The sequence below is a fragment of the Indicator indicator genome, chromosome 22 (assembly GCF_027791375.1).
Source record: "Indicator indicator isolate 239-I01 chromosome 22, UM_Iind_1.1, whole genome shotgun sequence".
In the NCBI taxonomy this organism is placed as follows: domain Eukaryota; kingdom Metazoa; phylum Chordata; class Aves; order Piciformes; family Indicatoridae; genus Indicator; species Indicator indicator.
Genome location: NC_072031.1, coordinates 950611 through 976097, shown reverse-complemented (window position 1 = coordinate 976097; position 25487 = coordinate 950611). Strand labels below are relative to the sequence as shown.

Below are 25487 nucleotides of genomic sequence, written 5' to 3'. Positions count from 1 at the left end.
AGATGTGCAGGTTCAGAACCTGTTTAGAGAAAAATCTTAGAAAAATGCTTGGACAGGTTATTAAAGGCTAATATGGTGAATTCTTTAACAAGCCATTGAATGCAAGTCGTCAGCTAGAGAAATTTAGGCGCATATTAAATATTATTGCTTGTTCTTCTAGGTTTATAATACCTGTTACTGGCCATACTGGAATAAAACCTCATGCACAATCATCTCTCCAAAGACAGCCACTGTTGTGCTCTTAACACTTTCTATCTTACTTAGGCAGGAAATTACTGATAGTTTTCTTGGGATGTAAATTGGAAAACACTGATGAGCAACGTGCAGAATTTACAATTGCTTCAATTACTCTCATAACCCCTTCCTGTTTTAAAAATGTCAATACTACAAGATTGCTTTTAAGAGCTTATTTCTTTCTGCCTTCTTTTTAATGCTATTCTGCATTAAATGGATGTTTAGCTATTTCCTCACTATCAAATCTCTCTCTCTCAACATATATGCTTCCTTCACAGCTCCTGTGGTACTACATGAACAGGCAGGGAAAGAAAGGACCAACATACTTGAAAAGAACTCAAAAAGTGAGATTCTTCCTTTACAAATAACAAAATTAACACAGCCATTTGGTCTTTAACCTAAACACATTCAGACTGCCAGAATCTGCTAATATGGTAACTGTAAATTAAATGTTTTAATTTTTAATTCATGTTTGTCATTGACTCATTTACATGCCAAACCATATTGCAGGTGTCTATTCAAACAGGCCCAGCACAGATGCTTGTTCTTGGTCTGATGCTCCTAAAACATTAAGCTATTATAAACTTCTTGGATCTTTCTCAGATGGACTCTCCACATGCTTGGAGGTTAGGAATGTCTGTAAGCGCTCTGTGATATGGGGGCACTGACAATAAAAAAAAAAACCAACCACAACTCACTGCTTCAGACACTGCATCTTTTATAAGCAGTCAGTCTGAGCAAGGCAATTAGAAAGTGATCATGCTGGTTTCTGAGACATATATAAGATGGCAGCAATGGCAGAGAGTTTCACAGAGAGGTACCTGATGTGTTCTGGACTCATAGGACATAATTTTGATATCTCTAAATCTTGGTATCATTGAACATTGATAGATATAAGGACATTTTCCTTGCACAGTCATGATAAAACAGCCAAGATGCATTGGTCACCACCCACTCCCAGGTTATTTCTGGAACAAAATTAGACAATATCAGACATAATTTTCCCAGGATGCAGTAAGACAGCACCCTGCAAACCAGATTTGGCTCTCTCCAGGGAAATGAGATGTCTAGTATCAGCAGAAGACAGGTCCCATTCCACATAGTTTATTACTTGAATAGTAGCTACATGGCTTCCATCTCTGTCCAAGTGGTGCTTTCTCAGTAAAGGAAAACAACTGTCCTAACAATGAACCTCAGACAGTTCAGGTACCTGATATTTCTAAGAAGCAACTGAATAAAGTAAACAATCTTTCTTCCAGTAAGGAGCAAGGGGGGGAAGAAATGCAAATACTCACAAGTTTCACTTAATTTGTTTTTGTTTTTAAAGGAAAAAAAAAATAAAGCTACTTATTCAAATTTGCTTCTCTTCTACCATTATTACATATATTCTCTACCAAATAAGAGTAGAACTCTGAAATAATACTCCACCAAATTCACCAAGAATCACATTATGCTTACCAGGGAGACAAGATGATTTGGGTGGTGACAGCAGCAATATTTGCCTTTGCAAAGCAAAACCAGAGGGAAGCAAAGGAATTGAGTGCCAGCATCTCACACCTAACAGAGGGGAAGCTGAATGCAGTGCAAAGTCTATTTCCAGGAAAACAACTTCTGAGTAACATGATGGAGGTTGAATTTCTTCTCTAAAGTATAAACTTTGAATCCTCAAATAGAGGAGAAAAGTGTGGGGGTTTTGCTTGGTTTCCTTTTCTTTTTTTTCCTTTTTTTTCCTTTTTTTTCTTTTTTTGGCAGACGTTGAACTACAATTTCCTACCAATTGTCACTAGATGGCATCTTGTCATCACACTTTAAATCTCGGCTCTCATCACCACAGTCATTACCTGGTGGCAGAGGGTACTGAATAGGACATGTCCTGATGAGATTTCAGTTTTGCTGTCATGTCCTGGGGTTTACTATTATGCCATACATACTGTTCTGTTGGAAGACAGCTCAAAAATGGCAGAGAATTAATATTCAGCAGTGGGCTCAGAATTCTTGGCTGTGATGCTTCATAAATACTGTTAATATGAACTGACAGCAAAAGAAAACCCAAAGAAAATACTAACTGAACTATAAATACTTTTAAATATTAATGATGCAGTGATTTATTTGCCTCTAAGAACAATAAAAGCACCTAAAGGAGCAGAATTAAATTCTCCTAACACAGCTCAACAGCATTTGTTCTATGGGCAGCTATACAATTGGTAGAGGCTTGCTTGTGCAAATATTAATACAGATCAATTATTTTATTCATTTGTTTTCCAGAGACATGATTTTGCATCCCCTGACTGAAAATCAAGCAAGAAGAAAAGATTCAAAGGCAAAGATAGAAAAATTATGACATTCCCTTTAGTTTCACTCGAATTATTTAAGTAGACATTTACAGAACTACTGTAGGAAATGGTTATTTATACCTTATTTATTACAGTCCCTTGCATTCCATCTATAGGAGCATGACCCAGCCCAGCAGCAAGTCAGTACTGCTAGCAGGGCAAGATGTCAGCTTCTATGCAGCTTATGCACAACTTTGATGCAGACACAGACTTGTCCTGCTTTTTCTTAAGATTGGGAGTCCACTCACAAAGTCCTTACTGAATGTCTGTTTCAATCCAGTGTTTAGAACCATAAAAATGTGAATATTACTAACATCAGCAAAGGCATTTGTTTTAATTCTTTCCTCATTCTGCAACCACTGTTTCCCTTCATTTGATCCATAGGTTTGCTTCCTTTCTTTTCCAAGTAAGTGTGCCACCAGACTTGACTGAGAGCCTTCAGACATCAGTCTGGCTTATCCTTCACGAGCAACAATGTAAAGAGCAACTCACATAGAGAGTGACTCTATTCATGCACGTCTTCTTCACTGGCTATGTCTTCCCCCTCCATATGGAAAAGCTGCTGTCAAACCCCAGCTTTTCTTTCCATAGCAAAACCATGAATATTCAGAAGATGAAAGGATCTTTAAGATCTTTCCCAATCCTAATGACTCTATGGTCTTCTATCAAACATTACCTGACATTTCAGCAGCTCTCTAGATTCATCTGCTTCTTAGCATTTGAATTTCCAGCTTTTGGAATTTGCTTGTTTTATTTTGACTGACTTTCAGTTCCTTAGCTAAAGCACAGAAACAGAACTTTTGATAGTGAAAGGAAATAAGGCTGCTAAGAGAACAAGGCATTGCTTGATATCATCTCTGTTGCCAGCCAAGATGACACCAAAATTAATTTTAATCAATGGAACATAGAAATATCAAACTCTGTCCTAAAGATCTGCTTTTCTAAGTGTAGTAAAACACGTACAATTCTAATTTAGAGTTCCAGATAAGTATTGCCCTAGGCAGGGCTAACCTCTGATAATAAACACCTAATTGAATGATAACATACAAGTCATAACCTGATGGAAGAGAAAAGGGTATCAGTATACTGCAGGAGTTTGTGTGTAAGAATAACTGGTTTGGCTTCATTTGTCACTAAATAACATTTCTAATTTGAGGTTTTTCTCCACACAACCTATAATAGTAACAATGGCTCATCATCTGAATTATGTTGGAGGATTTTCAAGGGGACTGTTTCCAGTTACCACGGACTGCAGCCTCCAGCCATTGAGCCAACTCATCTGATGTGATTAAAAATCCACTGCCATGCGTGACAATAATGAGCAATTACCCTGACAACAAATGAAGATGGTAGGAATAACAGTCAAGGCTCCTTAACTGCTTCTAACTTCCTGCCTGCTGTGGATAAACACAGAAACAGATTTCATGTGCCTGGATAGTCAAAAGCAGACTGCCCTTTTGATATAAAAAAACTGACAAAATCTCCCCACGAGGTATCTCAGGTAAAATTTCCACCTTGTTTTGAGTTCAATTCCCATGCAGTGAAACCCATCAAATACTTCCAGACCTGCATGCAGGAACTGTCATGAATTCTACATTTTGCAGCAGTTCTATACATTAGGTTCTATACATTAGATTCTATACATTAGATTAAAAATTAAAAGGAAAAGTTATCAAGATTTTCCCCAAGTTTTTCTGTTTCATTTCTCAGGAGTTAGATTATTTTACCAGTATCAGTTAAGACTTTTACACAATGTACTTTCTCTTCTCCCCTGCACAGGAGGCTCATCCTCCCAACACGTTACCAGAATGCTCTGCAATGATGCTTAGGGAGGAGTTGGTGTTTCTTTCAATCCTATTCTTGTCCCTGGTAGTGACAGATTTATTCAATTTTTTTTTTAAAGAATGTTGGTGCTAAGATACATTCCATTCAATAGAAAAGTGAAATTTAGAGAAAGCCACTTTTTTTTTTTTTGCAAGCCATTATCTCCAGCTAATAGATCTCCCTCCCCAAGCAGCAGCAGAGATAAGGTAACTTCAGGTAGGAAGCACATTTCTATTCAGATCACAGGCAGCAATTCTTGCAGCAATTTTATTTCTCAGCAAAAATCATTATTGTCCCTACTGAATTACCCTGAAGAGTCCTATTTTACTCCTGGTACCTATTCTCAACATCTCTTGATTAAAAGCTGTGCATGGCATTTGTTATCAAATATCAATACATAGACAAGAATTTGAGAAATAGAGACTGGAGGAAAAGCAAAGCCATTTTGCAAAATGTAAACCTTTAAAAAAGCAGGAATCAGATTTTAAGGTAGCCTAGGAATAACAGAATCTCCTGGATTGGAAAAGACCTTTAAGATCATGAAGTCCAATCATTAGCCTAATACTGACAAGTCCCTGACTAAACCATATCCCTAAGGATATGCCTCTCATCTCCCCTGAGCCTCCTTCTCTTCAGTTCCCTCAGCTGCTCCTCACCAGCCCTGTTCTCCAGGCCCTTCACCAGGTTTGTTGCCCTTCTCTGGACACATTCCAGCACCTCAGTGTCCTTCTTGGAGTGAGGGGTCCCAAACTCAACCTAGTTATCAAGATGTGGCCTCACCAGTGCTAATCCCAGGGCTAAAACATGTCTCCAGTCCTGCTGGCTACACCAGTCCTGGTACATGCCAGGATGCCATTGGCCCTCTTGGCTGCCTAGGCACACTGCTGGCTCATGTTCAGCTGGCTAGCAATCAACATCCTCACACCCTTCTCTGCTGAGCAGTTTTCCAGCCACTTCTCCCCAGCCTGCAGTACTGACAAGGGCTGCTGAGGTCCAAGTGCAGAACTTGGCATTTGGCCTTATTGAAACTCATTCAATTGCTCATAGCCCCTTGATCCAGCCTGTTCAGATCCCTCTGCAGATAAACTCTTTCACCCAGCTTGGTGTTTTCCTCAAACTTACTAAGGGTGCACCTGATCCCTCTCATCCAAGTAATTAATAGAGATGTTAAACAGGACTAGCCCTGGTACTGAGCCCTGGGGAACACCACTTGTAGAAGGCTATGAAACTGCATATAGAGGCAGAGTACATCACTTCAAGGAAGCCATAAGAAAAAAGACCCAAAAAAGACAGAACCCAACCCAAATACAGCCCCCTAGATTCTGACAGCTGGTAATTTGGCAACATCCTAGATCTTCCCGATAGTCCTTTTTTTCAGTTAGGTTTTCTTAGCTCCACAGGTACAACTGACTGCCTGATGAGATTTAAGAACAAAAGGAAGGTTTTAAAAGGCACAATCACTCAGCTTAATGAAAACATCTTGAATTATTCAACAAACAATCTATTAAGCAGCTGTACCTATCAAGAAACAGGAAGTTTGATAGAGCTGATTCACCCCCGAGTTAGCACTGTGGTTTTATATCACTGTATGCAGCCATTTCAATAAAGCCTCAATTATGTAAGACAGAAGTAAATTCAGTCTATGAGTTTCATCTGCATTAGACTTTCATAGAGGATCTGTCACTAGGAGCAGGGAAAACAGCCAAGAATTATTTAAAAAAAAAAAAAAAAAAAAAAAGAACAACAACTGGAAATAAGCCTGGAAATAAGCCTTTCAGACTCTGGAACTGGGGCATTATTCAATAATTCATTCTCAGATCCATTTGAATTCTTATCTGTCAACTCTGCTTTTATTACCAGATTGTTCTATAAGCAATGATCTGGCAAAACATTTGAAAAATCTATGTATTCCTTCTCATCCATCACAACAAACAATTTTCCCAGCGACAACAAAGACAGTGTAATTTCAAGAGAAATAAGCTCAACTCTTAACTCATTATTTTTTATGCCATGGTTATGTGGCATCAGAAATATCATGAAAAACAGGAAACTCTTTTCTCATCATAACCCTCTCCAGCAGATCAAAATACACTGCTAATATTGCCTTTATAACACCTCCCCTCACCCCAAAAGAAGCAAATCAGCAATAACAAAAGGTTCAAATTACTGAAATTCAAGCAAAACAACTTAAACCTTCTTAAGGCAGTACTTTGAAAGCACTTTCTTGCAGGCAACAGCAATTAAAGGATTCAACCAGATAGAAAAGAACAAAAATAACCAAAACAAACAAACAAAAAAAAAACCCCAACAACAACCAAACTAACAAAACAAACTCAAGACCAAACCTGAACTCTTAGGTTAAGTGTGGTTAATAAATATGGTAAAGCCCCCATCCCACCTCTCCCCACCCCCTTTATTTTTTAAGGGGAAGAGGGAGGTTTTCAATGTAAAGTGATGGTGTTTATAAGAACTTGTCCATAGAATCATCATAGAATCCTAGAATGGCTTAGATTGGAAGGAACCTCAGAGATCATCTACTCCAACCTCCCTGCTGTGGGCAGGGACACCTCTCAACTAGACTCAGCTGCTCAAGGTCTCATCCAACCTGGCCTTGAACACCCCCAGGGAGGAGGCATTCACAATCTCCCTAGGCAGCCTATTCCAGAGTCCTACCACCTGCAACAGGCCATTTTCAATTTTAGAAATCACATTCATCCAGGAAAACCACTGCATTTTTAACTGATACAGACCTGATTTCAATGCAAATATATGAAGCACAAAGACAAGTTTCTGAAAGCAAGCCTTCACTTCTCAACATTATTTTGTAAGTTAACTTTTGACAAGCTAACAGCAAATCTGCACCTTTTCAGTAGCTATTAAAGCTTTCAAAAGCTGCTCCAATAGGAAGGAAGTCTCAGTGCTAGTGCAGTAAGAATGACTGAAAGCAGATGTGCATCCAAAATTTAGAATATAGGGTAAAAAAGATTCTGTCAAATCAGAAACATTAAAAATCTTCCATATACCTTGGTCTGCCAAGATATTTTTTACGTTCATGTGGCTAAGCAGTTCCAAGAGGCAGTGATTTCAAACTGCCAGTCAGTAATCATCTCACTGATGATACCAAACTGGGGGGGGGGGGGGTTGGCTGACACCCCAACAGGCTGTGCAGCCGTCCAACATGACCTGGACAGGCTGAGAGCTGGCTGCAGGCAAACCTCATGAAGTTTAATAAGGACAAGTGCAAGGTCCTACATCTGGGGAGGAATAACAACAGGCACCAGGACAGGTTAGGAACTGCCCTGCTGGAAAGCAGCTCCACAGAGAAAGACCTTGGAGTGCTGGTGGACAGCAAGTTCTGCATGGGACAGCAATGTGCTCTTGTGGCCAAGAGAGCCAATGGCATCCTGGGATGCACCAAGAAGAGTGTGGGCTCCCAAGCAGGGCTAGGGAAGTTCTTCTACCTCTCTACTCTGCCCTGCTGAGACCACACCTGCAATACTGCATCCAGTTTTGGGCTCCCCAGTTCAAGAGAGACAGAGACCTGCTGGAGAGAATCCAACGGAGAACCACGAGGATGATTTCGGGACTTGAGCATCTCCCCTATGAAGAGAGACTGAGAGCCCTGGGGCTGTTTGGACTGGAGAAGACTGAGAGGGGATCTGATCAATGTCTATAAATATCAGAGGGGTAGGTGTCAAGTGGAGGGGGCCAGGCTCTTTTCAGTGGTTCACAGTGATAAGACAAGGAACAATGAGTTCAAACATTAGCAGAGAAGACTTCACCTCAGCATGAGGAGAAAGTTGTTTACAGTGAGGGTGACAGAGCCCTGGAGCAGGCTGCCCAGGGGGGTTGTGGAGTCTCTAGAGACTTTCAAAACCCACCTGGATGCATTCCTGTGCAGACTACCCTGGGTGATCCTGCTCTGGTAGAGGGGGTTGGACCTGATGATCTCTGGAGGTCCCTTCCAATCTCTGATATACTGTGACACTGTGATACTGTGATCTGGAGAAACTCCAAGCAGCTCCTTCATTCAAGGAACTTCTAATGCTTAAGCCTTATATTTAAAATTGCATGAATCATACCTATAAATTGGAAAAGAACTTTTGCCAAACACTTGAATTGCTGTGCATTTTCTACAGTCACACAATTGAGGGTATGCAATTTAGATAATCAGATGAAAAAAAAGTAGCCACAAAACCCAACATGTGCATAGCTATGTCATGTCAATTACTGGTGTCACCCAACCAGAAGCACTCAACAAGCCCACTGGCACATTAGTGGTTTAGAGAGACCAAAACAGAATTGATTAAAGAGACCTGACTTCAATAAATGCTGAACTCTGAGAGATCAAATGGAGTTGAGTATCATCAGCACCTTTGTACACCTTAGCATAAACTTACTTTATGGTACACTTACTTCCTGCCAAGTGCTAATAGTGTATGGGAAATCAAGAAGGGGAGGTGCAAGCATAGGGACAGAGAGGTTATTTCTTTATACCTGATAAGGCAGTTCCTCTTGGTGCAGACCTGCTCAGTGTTGAAGCAGATGGTGTCATTACTCTAGTAAACACTTTGGTCTTGCATGTTACTGAACTTGGCCAAACTTTTGTTTTCTTTTTCTGCATCTACCCTCAGGTGAGGACACCATTATAACATGGAACTGCAGGGGCAGATTGGGCTGCAGCCCACACTTCCAGTTTACTCAGATGCCACCTAGCTCTAGACAGCAGCAAGGCTCAACCTGAACCAAGTGTGTGTTGATGTGATACAGTAAGCAGCATACAAGACAGATTCACCAGGCTGTTAATGAACTCACACTGCAATGACCCTAATGAGTTTCTTCCAATTAGGTAAGACAGAGCTTTCCTATACCATGTATTCAAACATTAAAGAGTATTTAAACAAACTCAAGTACAGCCACTTCTAAAGCATCAAAGTGTCACAGGTAAAAATTGCTTGCAGTCACAGATGACTGAATCTATTTAAAAGAAAATCTAACCTCAGTTACAGAATGTGATCTGTTCAGGAAAATGCTTCCACTTACAGGATCTTGAGGACTGTTCAGGGCACTGGAAACCAGAGTTGTAACATCAGAGTTATAGTCCTGAAAAGACAAAAGAAGGAAAAAAAAAATCAGGTTAAAGAGAATATTTTGTCCATCCTGTCTTCTAATTAGCATGCTCCTTCCTGTGACACAGCTACCGTGCAGTAGGTTGCATGGCTGACCTTAGCTCAGTTTCACAGTACTTGTTAAGGGCACTGCAAGAATTCAAACTCCACAAGCTAACCATTTTGCTAACCATTTTGCAGGGGTGCTGCTCTTAGGAAGCTCTCTAGGACAGGCAGGCTGGCAGACAAACAAAGAGCAGATTTTATTCTACACTGCTCTCTCTTTTCCGGAAGGCAATGTCCTGAGTTCCAAATGAATCTGACATTCTAAACAGGTATTATGCAAATATACTCCCCAGCTTATTTCCAAGCATTGCACAGCACTGTGAACAAATTAAACAGCTTTGGAGCAATGCTGTATACAGGACACCTCCTTGGAAATCTTGTGATGTGCTCCGTATTTGTACCACACTGGCCACCTGTGATAATCCAGGGCATGTTGAGCCAGAAACTAAAAGCAAAACCAGCAATACTCCTCAGGCAAAGGTTAATTTTAGGGGGACAAAGAATTTCAACAACAATCCAATCTAATCTAAGCCTGCTAGAAAGAGCCTGAGTTGTCTCCCCAGTAGTGGCAGAAGCCTGGGCTGGACAGACTGGTACCTGCCAAACACCAGCCTCCTCCTCTTGTATTACTAAGACTGAAATGTTCACTCACTACAGCTGCCACAGCAACATTCAGGTGCAGCTTTCTGAGAGGACAAAAAGAGATTAATTCTCTGCTCCCAGCCCCAGGATCATCATGATTTTCATCCCTATACACTACTTCTGTACTTAAAACAAATTTATGCATGCTAATTTTGATGTAATATTTCATAATACTATCTCATATACCTTTCAGCTATACAAAGTATTAGGCCACTGACAAATCATTTAAGAAACAAAATTATTCACACTAACTTTCATGTAATTTCACACAATATCATCTCATATATGTTCCAGCTATGCAAAGGCCACTGACAAATCATTTAACCATCCATTGGTCTTGGAATTGTACTGGAAAGCATGTGGCAGCATGATAAATTAAAACTCCTACAGAACTATACTTCATGGTCCTCTCAGTGCCTCCTCCAGATAATTTCTTTTAGGTCTCTTGTTTCCACAAACACTTCGATTTTGAGATTATCTCTCAAAGGTGGAATCACAACAACCATTTACAGGTTGTTATCAAGGTCTGTTCTGTTCTAAAGGGCAGCTGTGTTGTCTTCACATCAGGCTTTCCAGAAGTTTCTTATCATTTCCTCTTCTATCCATCTGCCCTTACAGAAATCATGAAGTAGCATTAAAACGCTCCCTAAATTTTATACGAGGCACATCCTTCTCTCCCTCCCTCCAACTGAAAGTTTAGAGTAAATGTCAGCTTACAGACATTACTATCCATTTGTCTGCCTTTAATGGGAAAAATAAATTTTGTCAGTCTTTCCCTAGTGCTAAAAGTCTTAGCTACTCCCTGGGGATAGAAAGAATCAATGCAAGTAAGATCCATATTTTCTTTCTTGGAACACTACTACTTCCAGCAATTTATTTGACTGACTCTGCCTTCTATTACCATGTAAATTGTTTCAGGCTGCAGGAAAAAAAAAAAAAGGAAAGAAAGAAAGAAAAAAAGTATTAATCTCCCCTTAGTAAGTCATAAAATAAAGAAATCAATTTCAAGGTCAATTTAGTCTAAATAACACCTGCTGCCCTTTTTGTAACATGCAGACTCCTCTGAAACACTAAGTTGCTGTCTATAAAGGCATCAATATGTGATGTTTCACATGAATCAAGGTAACGGACAATATGGAACAGCTCATTCCCACTGCACCATCTCATGCTTAGGAAAAGACTCCAAACAGGTCCCTTCTTCATTATATATTGCCAGCATAAACATGAGGCTTTATAACAAAACTAAAGCTATGGAACTCTTGTGCGTACAGGGGTCTGATTCTGCGAGGAGCTTTTGGGGATACCGAGAGACTCAAAGCTCTGTGTAGGAACTATTCAAGTCCACAAAGGGTGGGCCTCAAAGCTAGAGCTTCATAGAGGGAGGAAAAAAAAATTAAGTAGTCACAAGAAGAAAACTTTTCTTATTCTAGTGGAAAACAGAATGGAATGACAAGGAATGGGAAGGAAATGAAGGGATGATGGGTTTCCAACCCTTAGCAAGAATCCAAAAGAAAACAATTTGCAAATTTCTCTCTTGCTTGCATGAAAAGTTTTAAGGGTAGATCCTTTTTTTCTTTTAATTGAAACTAGTCCTATTTTTCTTTCAGTATGCTTGGTAGGTTTTCATGGTAGCATAAGACTACACTTGATGCCTCTATAAATCCTGTACATTCATGTGCTGGTTCCTGAGAAATTCACCTTGAACTCTGTTCCCTGTCTGGGCAGCGATAGAAAAGCTACAGATGCACAGGAGTGGGTGGGCTGGGGAACAGTCTCTCTCTCTGGAGATATTAAAAACCCACCTGGATGCATTCCTGTGTGATCTGGTACAGGTGATCCTGCTCTGGCAGAGGGGTTGGATTGGATGAGCTTCTGAGGTCCCTTCCAACCCCTAACATTCTGTGAATGTGTCTCTCCTCACTGCAGTACTTCTTTCCCCTGAGCTATTTTTCCTTGCCCATGTACAACTCACAGCAGTGCTGGTGCCTCTTTAAATACAAATCCCTGACAGAGCAATTCTGAACTGCCAGATAGTCAAGGACAATTACCTGGGACAAAACTGGAATTCAGGGAGAGAATTCTTTCACCACCAGCCAAGACATTCCAAGTCTTTGTAGCAGCTATTAGGTTGAAAGCTCAGGCACATGCCAAGCCTACCACATCTACAGAGATAACAATTTTTTTGTTACAACCTTTTCATTTCTTCCCCTAGGTCCCCCAGCAGGAGATAATTTAGACAATAAATATTCAAGCAGCAAAAGTTCCAAGTGAAGCAAATATTCAGATATTTTGGAACAGGGATTCCACAACCCAGAATTAGCAAATGTGGAGCAATCTTATCTGTACAGTCTTCAGAAGTGGTGAGCTTCATATTTCAGGGAGAAAAAACTTCACTGAAAATAATCAAAATATCATGCAATCAACTCTAACATTTGCATATATTTATAGACTAGGATTCCCCTATGATATGATACTAAAAGAAAATTATATTTGAAGAAAACAAAAATAAGGAATGCTTCCCTTCAACAGCACTCAAAGGTTACTTAGAAATAAATAATCAAAATAAGTATAGAAATTCACCAATAATAGAGATAAGTATAGAAATTCACCAATAATAGAAATATAGAAATTCACCAATAATAGAAATATAGAAATTCACCAATAATATAAATAAATACAGAAATTCACCAAACAATCTGTCACTTTTTTGGATATTGGGGGAAAAATAATTATTGGTTATAAGAAACTCTCTGTGAAATCTTATTGTCATAAGCCATCAAAGATAATGGTTTTGTGTCAGGAGCTGCCAATATACTTCCAGATTCAGTGAGTCAAGAAACAAATATGAGATTTACTAGAAGTGATAAGCATATTAATGTTACATCATGTAAAATTAGACAAATACTCTTTCTGCAGTCAAATGTGTTTAACAGCATGAGATTCCACAGCAGAAAAATAAGCAGAGGTCTGCAATAGAGTTATTCAAGAGCTCAAATGATCAGAGAGGTAAGGAAAGAGTGACTGTTTTAAAGCAGTGTGTGCTGAGGTTAGAAGAACTAACAGCAACAGCAGAGAGGCACAGCAGGAAAGAGGGATGCAAGGAACGAGAGGACTGTTTTCAAAGGGAAATTATCTTTTCAATATGCCACACACAAACTTCAAAATGCTGAACAATGAAGGGGAGATGTTTCCTGAAGATGAAGAATGTAAGCAGCGCCAGAAGAAACCTGGAATATTCTTAACCGCATCTGCTCGTTGCATTGCTAAATATTTCCCAACCCTCAGTCAGTGAAGTGGGTGAATTATTGCAGGATCTGCTGTGAAATCAAATTGAAGGAAAAGACAAAACAACTCTAGAGTTAAATAAATACTTTCAAAATGTAATCACAAAGAAAAGCACTAAGATGGGGATGTCTGACATGGCCTATTTATCTCCTGAGTAGAATTACTTTAGGTTTACTGAGGCAGAGGCTTTCAATAACCTACAAGTCTCTCAGGGATATTTATCTAGGAGAGTTAAAAGACAATCAGGAGCAGAATCTGCAGAGTAATGATAATCATCACTGAGGTGTCACAGTTTGAAGAGTTCATCCTTGCACTGTAAATAGCCAGTAAACATCCCCACATATCTGGGAAAATCAGTCCTGCCCTTGGGTACAGGTAACACTGATTAGTAGACCTCAAAGTACAGCTGAGTTCAGATAAAAAATAAGTTTCTGTCTGGGTTAAAAGCTCAGAGAACCCTCACTGGGCTGTAATTCTGCTCCAAACAGCCTCGTACAATGACTCCTGGTTTGCAGCAACAGAAGCAAAACGTGTTGTGCTAGAAATCTCACAGAAACATGCTCCCATGGCACTCCATCACTGAACCACATCATCAGGAAATATTACACTCAGGAACCCTGATTATTTTTTTTTTCTTTCCTTTTTTTTTTTTTTTCCTCTTGTACTATAGCATTATCAACCAATTATTTTTTCAGGTTTATTTTCCAGGGTGATCTACCTACCTTACCACAGAAACAGAAAACAGTATTTGTAGAAGATACTTTTAATGGGACTCTATGACATCAATTAAGAATGAAGCCATGCACAAATCCAATTTAATACCTATCTGGAATCAAGATCTGTTAATGGCACAGCATTCATGTTATGCTAACAGTGATGAATTTTAAATTCCTTTCATTCTTATGCTTCAAAATGCTTATATAAGTTATGTGCAAGTAGCTGGTACTGAGGTTCCAGAAAATCAAATATAAGCTTTGTGCTGCTTCAAAGTTGACTCATTTAGAATTAAATTGGTGTCTCTTATTGTAAGATAAATTGGAATCTACATGTAGCCTTTTTCTTTAGAAGACAAGAACCTACTTTTCCAGTCCTTGCTACACTGCACAGAGCCATGAATACCCATACATACACACACACTTCTCTGGAGACTTTCAAAACATACCTGGATGCATTCCTGTGCAGACTACCCTAAGTGATCCTGCTTTGGTAGGGGGATTGGACCTGATGAGCTCTGGAGGTCCCTTCCAACCTCTGATGTACTGTGATATACACACACACAGACATACTTACACACACACACACACACACACATACACACACATACAGAGTGCTTCTGTCTATTTATGCCACGGGTAGAAATACCAGCACATGCTGGGACAATGTTCCACATTTCTATTCTCTGCTGTTACTCAGAAAGCAAACATTCACTATTGTGGGAATTCAAAAGTTCATGCAGGCTAAACCATGGCTGCACATCCTCTTTGCCCTAGGACACATAGCTGACAACCATAGATACGACAAGTGAATACCATATTGCTTTCAAGGGCACTTTTCCTTCCTGTGAGCAGCAGTAGCATGCACAGGTCCTACATCCATGGCAAGGGCTGATAAGGATATATATGTTATTTTATGAATATGTTACACTTTATACTGTCATATTTGCTGTGCTACCTTTCCATCTGTTCCATTAGAGCAGTATGCTGTGCACTGCCCCTGACTCAGGTGGCTCTTCCTACAAGCATTTTAAAAATCACAGAATCCTAGAATGACTTAGGTGGGAAGGGACCCCAGATATTCATCTGGTCCAACCTCCCCACCATGGCCAGGGATGCTTCTCAACTAGACTCAGCTGCTCAAGGCCTCATCCAAACTGGCTTTGAACAGCTCCCTGGAGGAGGCATCCACAACCTCCCTGGGCAGCCTAATCCAGAGTCTTACCATACTCAAACTGAATAACTTCTTCCTAAGCTCCAGTCTAACCATACTCTCTCTCAGCTTCAAACCATTCCCTCTTGTTCTATCACTAAACACTCTCATGAGAGGTCCCTGTCCACAGTTTTCAGCCTGATTTGACTTTATTCTGAGCCAATGTTAATGTATGTATGTACCAGCTATTATTAGTTAATACCTTATAACTAAGTTCTCCAAATGTGGTTTCAATGCACAAATGCAATTACAAACCACCACCTGCTCTGAACACTTGCTGCTTTAGCACAGATTTCTTGTAGGATGGATAGAAAGCTTGAGTCCTGTATTTCCATTTTAGTTATACTACCATTATATATGTTGTTTTTCAGGAAGGTTGATGAGGCCTAAAATAACAACCGATTTCTTCTTTTTATTGAAGAAAGACATATCAACGCAAACAAAAGTGAGGAATCAATTCAAAATCCTAGGATAGCTCACTAATAAACAAAAGCATAATGAAAATTCAGTTGCATGCAGCTATTACAAGCTCATATAACTCTCTGGCAAGATAGCACTTCCAGCTCCGTGTTTATTTGTCAGCATAATATGAGGAATGCTCTATCAGTTGGAACTGGATTACAAAAAAGAAGATTCCATTTAAGAATAAATGGCATGAGTCCTGAGGGCAATTTAAAATTTGTATATTTAAGAAGAATAAATCTCTACAGCCTGCAGGAAATAGCACTTTGCACAGTAAGCTTCTGAAGGTACACAAGCTATGATATTATGTAGATAGTGCTAACATGCTACAGCACGTCAGTTTAAGAGTAAGAATGGACAAGGAAGGTGATAAAAAGCAGGCACTCTAAGCAAACACTGTAGCACATGGAGAAACGGATGCACAACAAAAAGATTTGAAGGACAAATCCTTGTTTCCCTTCCCCACAACTCCCTTTCCTCTGCCATTGGGTGAAGCCTGTTTCAACAACGCATCATGGAAACTGGAATAACAACATCAGAGAGTCCTGCAAGAATTCGCTACGTCTTTGGAGTGCTTGAAGACCTAATCACAGAATGTATCTGCTTGGAAGAGACCTCAAAGATCATCCAGTCCAACCCTCAACCCAAACAGTGCAACTTAGAGGAAAAACACACAACTGTGTCAGAAACCAAGTGAGAAAGTCCTTAAAACTACTCTCTGCTGTCCCCATGCCCTCTTCCTAAGGATTTCTCATCTAAGGTGGACATGCAGAAGTAAAACCTTAGCCCAGAAAACTCAGTTGCATTGAAACCTGTCACCTATGGGAAGAGTTTGAATTTTGTATCAATTTCACAAATATGCCAAGTTCGAATTTTCATTTTAAACTTTCTCTTGCTAATGTCTTGCTTAAAAGTATCCACCTCTTGCTAATGACTTGCTTAAAGGCATCTGCCTTTTGTAAGCCATTTAGCTGACAAAGTTTGTATTGAAGCGGTCAACTTCCAGCTTCCAGGGAACAACAATTTTGGGTCAGCAAAAATACGACGAGTCTAAATCAAAACTCCAGAAAAAATGGAGAATCCTTCCAGTGACTCATGTTCAGGAGGAAAATGGCAACGGCATGCTTTACACAGACACAAACCTGGTTCATAAGCATTGTTACTCCATGTAATTCCTGTATTATTCCAGGGCTTTTATCAGTGAAACAGTTTGGACCAAATCAATCTCCTCAGTCAAACGTACTCCTTCCTTGGCAAACAGCAATGCCAGGACACATGTGCAGATATTTCTAATTGATGGTGATATTTCCTATTTGTTAGAAGCCTGTAGTATTTGTTGCCACTATTGAGAGTGAATTCCTCAAAGCAAAGGCATAGGACATACCTGCATCCATGTGGGAAATGAAAGGGCACATGCATACACAATGGTGGCTTGCCTGCCTTTTGGCCAGATAGAGAAACCTGCAGGTAATACCAGATTCAGCATCTTGTCCCTAGCACAGGCCTTGACTTTTTGTGTCCCTGAAAGCATACTAAGCACAAGTCAGGGCACCTAATAATAGGTAACATTTTCCACTTCTGGAACTTGGGCTGTCCTTTAGAAAACGAACATGTCCATTAAGAATAAGGGAAGAAAGCAACAAACATCCCTCAGGCTGCAACTGCAGTAAAAGGAGCTCTTTGTGAATGACACTACAGTGTCATTCAGCAGCCACAAAAACCTCTAAGCAAAGGAGAAAGGGTAGATGTACTCCCTTGAGAGAAGTGCAAGTACATCCAAACCACCCCCAAAACCAGAGAAATTAAGGAACACATAAAAGTCCTCAGAAAGAAAGGAAAATGTGGCAACAACGTGGGACAAAGAGACCATTACTTGCATGTGTGGCAGCCCAAGCCAGTTTATGACCAAGCCCACTGCAGTTAGTCCTGTTAATTTTAACAAGGCTTCCACAAACACCTTGATCCTTTTCAAGCCATAATGTTAAGCCATGTGCTAAATAAGCCACTGAAATCAAACTTCTAAACAAGCTAAAACTTCTTCTTAAAGTAAATGAAATACTTTCATTTATTCGTGATGAAACTTTCATCTCTCTCGTTGCTCTCAGAGTAGAGCTGGGCAGCACAAATCAAAAGGATTTGTGGCTGGTTTAGTTTCAAGGCATGAAGATGTGCAGTCAAAGGAGATGGCTGTTAGCCAGCTCAAAATTATATGTGACAGGTGAGATTTCACTTCTGAAGCAGACAGCAAATTCCAAGGAAAGAAGGTCTTTAATACTTTGAAAACACAGACAGAATTTCCCTGAAAATAAGCTTTTAGGAGGATTTTTAAAGTTCTGAGAAAAAAGCTTAAAGGAAAAAAAGAAATATTTAAAATGAAGAAACATTCTAAATATAGTTGCTCCTGGTTTACAAAAGTGACTTGGCAATTTTCTAAATCTTTACTGAAGGCTGAGTGACAAGAGCTGTCACCAGTTTCACTGCAGTGACGGACTCAGTACCTAGCTATAACCAGACATGGTTTCTGAGCCACAGCTCCATCACTTCATCTCCTTGCTCTCCTTTGCCAGAATTGAACTGTATCAAGACCCTGTTCTCTGCTCTATGCCCTGATGCTAGCTGTCTATAACCCATCTATTGACTACACAGTTTTGTTACCATTTGATTACTGAGTTGTCAGTGAATGCTCTGCTTCTTGTGTGCCTGTCATGTAAGAGAAGCAGCTCATATGTAGAGGAGCTGGTACCCACCTGCCTTTAAATTGCAGACGGTGAGGATACAAAAAGCATAGAAGAAGAAAGCTCTTCTACCAAAAGACATTTTTGTTCCACAAACTTACTTCAACTGAAGGCTGTTCTAGTAGGTGACAGAGCAGTGCCAGCCCTTCATAGCTTTCAGTCTTCCATTTATGATACAGGAATCCTAACAAAGCATATTTGAAGAGGTGGTTTCTTTGCTGGATTCTTATAACCAGTTGCATCACTTTCAACACATCTGTTATCAGCTGCCCTTTTTGCCTTTCTCTAGTTGTTTTTGTTTGATTTTTGTTGTTGTGCTTTGTTTTTTTGGAGTAAAGCTTAATTCAATCTTCAAGATACAGACACAGCAAGGACTCCCACAGTGGCACAATAATATCCCTACTTCTCTAATCTTTCTGTAAGACAGACTTTCTTGTCCTTGTGAGATCCTGTGCAGCTCTCCAGCAGGAAATTTATCACACTTTGCTGCAAAGCATTCAGCAGCAGACACTACAAAGCCACACTGCTCACTGGTCTAGTTGATTACAGGAGTTCCTGTGTTCCACAAAGGAAAACAGTTCAGCTACCAGTAGTATGACAGGTTCTATGATACAAAGTACACAGGCTTTTTCAGAGGCTCCCATGACTTCAATTCTTACAGCACAACATTCTTGGTGTAGTAATGCTCCAGATACAAACTAGTCCTGACTTAAGAGTACCATTAGCTTTTGTATAATAGCAAGATCCACTACTACAGGACAAAAGCTTATAGAGTTTGTCCATCATCATACATTCCTCTGAGATAATGAGATTGATTTTACCATAGGTGGACTTGAAACTGAAATGTTACTGAGATGTAAATATCAACATTTGCTTGGTTTTAATAACCCAAACTTAATATAATGCCAATGCATCACTGCTAACACATTAAACTTGGAAGGGAAGGGGAAGGAAACGTTGAACCACAACTTATACCACGTCTGGACATTCACATCAGAGCACTCACACGCACACGTTAGGACAGTGCAGAAGTCAAGGTGAGGAAGCTGCTCTTAGGTTTCTTGCAGGATGAGTTTATGTTACGGCCTGTTTATTTGGTGAGCTGCTTTCTGCAGCCAGAGGCAGAACTTTGCTAAGGGCTGGCATTCAGCATTGGACAGGACAGCTCTGCAACTCCCAGCAGATATCTCTGCTTCTGCAGACCCACAGGAAACGGTTAACTTCAAACCCAACTGCAGTTCCAGATGAAGTCTATTCTATAGCTTGTAGTGCTTGTCCAAATGTCTCTCCAACCACAGGAAGTACATTTAAGCAGCCAATACTGACTCCTGGTGTTTTCAGCTGTTTCAAATACAGAAGCAGCTCTCTGGTTACTTGCTAAGCTGAATTTACATGGGAAGTTGCTCTACCTGGGACTCCTGTTAGCTGAGGCTTACTAATTCTTATATTAGTCACTGGCTTATAACTCAAATTACATCTAGTAAGATAAACTAAAAATCCTAACAATATTCGAGCTCACTGTTGACAGCAGTACTGACTACACCCATGAAGAAAATATACTGATTTAAAAGTACATAGAGCCAAAAATATTCATGTCCCAAAGAAATTTCCTTCACATAGAATGAAGCTTCCATTAATTCAGAAACAGTCAGCCATTAAGTAACATACCTTTGTAATAAAATTTGGCTTTTTCTTGTTGCATGTTAAGCTCTATACAGCAAAATGTAGTATTTTGCCAGGTTTCATATTTTGGTCTTTACTCTTTTCATTCATCAGCCATTTCAGCACAGGAAACAGTGGAAAAAGAGATTATTGTCTTAAAGGAAAAAAGTCCTGCATGCAGATTGCAGGACTTGATATTAGAAGCCATAATGCCCCTTTATATTCAGTAAGAAGCACTGATAAGCACTGAAACTGTCCTATATCCAGTGCTCACAGTGCAGCTGCCTGAAGGTGTAAACATGAGTTTAATGCTAAGCCTACATTTTTACCAGCACAGCGACAAACTTAATCACCTAGGGCTGTGGAGAGACTATCTGTATCTTCCCAGCTGTACTTGTACCAGAGGGAAGGCTGTGCTGTTAAAGCACACACCAGTCCTCACCTTCTACTGTGCACTGATCTGCCTGTGTGGATGGAGGGAGGAGTGGAGATGAGGAATGGTTAAAACCTCCTTAACCTGAGTCCACTATAGAACAAGAGACTACAACTGTAATACTGATACACCAGTAATGGCTGCTCCCTGTCCTGCCAGGTTCACACAGTACATGATACAGAGAGCAAAACATCATCCAGAACAGCTCCAACCCTACTTATAAGTCTCGAGAGCTCCTTCAAGGCCCTTAAATCGTGGAACTGTAAATCAATACAAAAATTAGGAAGTGGTTTGGGTTTTTATTATTCAACATGAAATTATTTCAAGGTGAAAAGTAATTGCTGTGCTTTAGTGGTACACCTCTCAAACTGCTTGGCAATACAACACACGCATAAAACCTCAGCAGGGCATGACTCAGATATGTGCCAAAGGACTTTCCATGGGGCTGTTGCAAATTCCCTCCCCAGATGTTATCCGTTTTCATTGTTTTATCATTCTTCCAGGTCAGCAGCTCTCCCTGAGGGCTATTAAAAGCTATAAACCCCACCAACCTATCTATTCAGACCAGGTAATGGCATATCTTGTTTGAGACAATGGAGTCATTACGGTTCTGGCCCTGCCACACACATTGTTTTGAGACAATACAGGACTGGGCTAGGACACAGCAGTCCAAAGTGTTAGTAGAATATATAAAAACGCTGAAGTTTTCTTCCTCTCAAAATAAACTACTAAAGATTCAAATAAGTTCAACAATTTCCAAGAGTGAACTGTTGGCTTCACTGTCATTTCATTTCCCCCCTGGATCTTGATCTTGTTTTAAACAGCAGCTCTGTTTATGCTTGCAAAGAGCAAGGAATGAATCTTCTTCCCAGAGCATTCTGTGCTTACTTGCCAAGTCATACTGTGAATCTGCTTAACTAGAATTTACAAGTCAATTGGTCCAGCAGTTACATCTGATATACATCAGTCATCCTGTTCTGCTGATGGAGGAGGCAAACAGGCTGCAAAATGCATTGTTAGTTTTTAAGGCATTGCCTTAACCAAACAGAAATGGCTAATATTAATGCTGCTTTGTCACTCTCTATTTATCAACAACAGAGAATAATTTTTAGGAAAATAATAATAAAGCCTCTTCACAATACTAATGTTAAATGACCTGAAAAACTTTCCTAAGGGACTGAAGCCACAGAACAAAGTTTCATTTTATCTTCATAGATCTGACAGCTCAATTTCCCAAGTTCCCAGGGACTTTCAGCAGTGCTGAGGGGAGGCAGTAACAAATGTCGGTGTTTACTTGGAGATCTCTTTGTTAAAGCTCTCTGTACTCAGTGGCCTCTTTAATAACGCTCCTTAGGCATGAGCAAAGCAGGTTCTGCACAAAGCAGTAGGGAGTGACTCAGCAGAGTGTCTATTATGTTTAAACAAGATGGAATTGTGGTATTTAACTAACATATGTTGAAGGTTTTCTAATGTGAATTCAAATTCCTCAGCTCAATGTGACCATAAATTATCATTTTAAATACAGTATCAAACTGTTCTGATTCAGTCATTTCCCCCAAGCTCTCCCTAATTCTAAACACTGACTCTAGAAGCAAAGGATTCTCCCTCTGTGCAGGAGTTGACAGTAAATAACCTTCAAAGCCATGTCTACTGTCTCCCAGACTTCTTTTTCATCTATTCCCCGGCATCATCCCTGCAGACATGATCTGCAATGACAAATGGTACAGAGGATCAAACTATCACCTGTTGTAATCCACATCCCCCTCTTGTGTGCATCCACGGCTTGGATCTGACTTCTGTCATATGCCTGACGTGAGGGCACACAGAACTATGGAAAGGGCTTTCAACATTACCACACACACAAAACACAGACATACAGAAAATAGTCATGAGCATGGCATCAAAGAAGGATTCTGCCCAGAATGTTTATGTTCCTCACTCTTTTTCCTCCAAAACTATTTCACACCTTCCTAGTTTGAGGAAAATTTAGAGATTTAGGTATTTTGCCATGTACTTATGGGTAGTGTTTTGCTGGATTTAGGTCACCCAATCTATCAAAACAACTAACAAATTTCCTTCCTTGCTGATGTCAAATGGCAAAAATCTCAAGTTAGTAAGTAACAAATTTGGTTGGTTCCTTAATTCAGCTCTTAGTCTTCCAAACAATAAAAGACAACAAAACCCGGTTTTGGGGTGGGCTTGTTATTATGTTGTTTGTTTCTTCAGCATATGGTATGGTGTAGGAGATTGACAGCATATCTCATTTGCCTTTTGAAATTTATGATTCTTGCAGCTGCTTTATGCAACTTCATCCATTTTGAAAATGTCCTGAGATGTGGAACTTGTTACCTCACTTCTACTGGTCAGAGGTTTTTCCTCACTGCAATACCAACCAAATAATGAAACTGCCTGGGCTGAACCCTTTCTGTTTAGTATGTATGCTTTTTTTTCCCAACAATAAAATCATTAGCTATTGTGAGGTCAGCTAGCAGTTTTATTTATCAAGCAATCAAACATCAAGCACACAAAGAACAGGGAGATATTTTTATCTATTCCACATCCGGTTCATGTTTATATTCCTGCATCCATTCATTGAGCCAATGAAAGCAATTGCCAAGATCAGCTCTTACTCTCAAATATTAATTTCACCTATGAATCCATATTGGTACTTAGCATGACTCAACTGCCTTGACTAAATATCTTTGTTGTTTAGATTTTTTTTTTTATGTATAGTTTCCTTTTCAGGAAGAGCATTGCCTTTGAAAGGCTTTTAAACTTCATCAGGGATGCAAAAATCTCCAGTCTCAAACATATAGATATTAATACTATTATTTATCCTACTAAGTTATAGTACTGCTTACATACTCACTGTGATTATAAATACTGATTTATCTGATTCAATCTCATTTTCAAACACAAAAATGTGTCCTCTTAGGATAAGTCTGTTTGCAAGCAATTCAGATCTTGCTTGCATCAGGCATTCAGATAAAGAAAAAAAAAATCACAGAATTATTGAGGCTGGAAAATACCTCTGAGATCATCCTGCCCAGCCTATGACCTAACACCACCACATCAACTGAACCATGCCACCGAGTGCCACATCCAAGCTTTTCTTAAAGACCTCCAGTGATGGCAACTCCACAAGCTCCCTGGGCAGTCCATCCCAGTGCCTAATCAGCCTTTCTGTGAGGAATTGCTTCCTAATATCCAACCTAAACCTCCCCTGGCACAGCTTCATACCATGCCCTCTTGTCCTGTCACAAGTTGTCTGGGAGAAGAGCCTGACCCCCACCTGACTATGATTTCTTTTTAGGTAATTGTAGAGAGTGATAAGGTCCCCTCTAAGCCTCCTTTTCTCCAGGCTGAACAACCCCAGCTCAGAACCACAGAATCAGCCAGTTTGGAAGAGACCTCCAAGATCATCAAGTCCAACCAATCACCTAACCCTAACTAATCAACCAGACCATGGCACCAAGTGCCTCATCCAGGCTTTTCTTAAACACCTCCAGGGACATCTACTCCACCACCTCCCTGGGCAGCCCATTCCAATGGCCAATCTCTCTTTCTGTGAAGAACTTTTTTCTAAGACCAAGCCTAAACTTCCCCTTACACAGCTTCAGACAGTCCCCTCTTGTTCTGGTGCTGGTTGCCTGGGAGAAGAGACCAACCCCCACCTGGCTACAACCACCCTTCAGGTAGCTCCCCCAGCCTTTCATCACAAATACTGATTTCTTCCTAGCAAAACCTGTTGACAAATTGTAATCTCTGCAATCCTCATTATCAAACACTCCATTTTATCAACTGCCAAGCATAAATAGGTGTATGTTCTCTTATTTTCTACAGTAAACTACATGTAAGGGGGCTAGCTCCCACCTTACAACTGGAAGTAGAATCCAACTTGATCTGTTCAGATACTACTTTGATATCAGTGCTGGTAACAAACGCAGCTCTGTTTCCAAGGGCTGTCTCTCCACTCTCAAATACAGCAATCCCAAGGCTTTTCTTTTGCTTTGTCAATCGCCTCACACTTTCTCTAGAGCTGATGTTGGCAGGATGAGATGTGGGAAAACCACCACATTCCAGGAGTTCACAACTTTTTCCATGCAGCAAGCATAATGTTACACAGTAGGAATAGCAGGCTCCAGGAGACAGCAGCAGCAGGGATTTGGGTAACAGAGAGTAATGATGCAGCAAGAGTGTGTTTACTTCTAAAGAATATATCTGAGTCAAAGGCAGGGTCTTGAGGGTCAAACTGTAAAGCCAGAAAAGTCTTTTGATGGAAAAGAGGTATTCAAGCATCATTAGAGAGGTGGCCTTTTGATTCTAGACAGACTTCAACAAAAGCAGTCGCTTCAGCTCAGTGTTTGTCATAACTCTCTTCCTCAAAATTAATTGGTTGTCCAAGGTTTTCAAATCCTAGCTGCAAATTACAGATTGTAAGGTGGTTAACAGCAGTGCAACTGGACCACAGGAATTTCTGCCACTAGTTTAATCAGAGATTTTAGAGATTTGGGGGGGGAAGGGGGGGGAGGTGTTAAATCACACACACAAAAAAAATTGAAGCTCAAGACTTGAAGTTTAATGAAAATAAGTAACCAAGAAAACATCTGGAAGCCTTACTACTCATTTAAAACAACGTGCCTGAGAAGCTATTTTCCTTTGATACGACATTTAACCAAGAACTTTTTCTGAACATTAGTACATCCAAGAAGTGAGAGAAACAGTGAAAGAAAAGAAATTATAGAAAAAAGGAAACAACCAGGACAGAACAATAAGA

The 25487-nt window shown here is 40.0% G+C and overlaps 1 protein-coding gene across 1 annotated transcript in view; it reads right to left on the bottom strand.

The window, feature by feature from the left end:
- Positions 1–25487, bottom strand: part of RBFOX1 (RNA binding fox-1 homolog 1) — a 1190001-nt gene that overhangs the window by 1044751 nt on the left and 119763 nt on the right. Inside the window, exon 2 of the mRNA XM_054391093.1 lies at positions 9435–9494. Coding sequence (XP_054247068.1) covers positions 9435–9494 — 60 coding nt within the window. The remainder of the gene's footprint in view (positions 1–9434; positions 9495–25487) is intronic.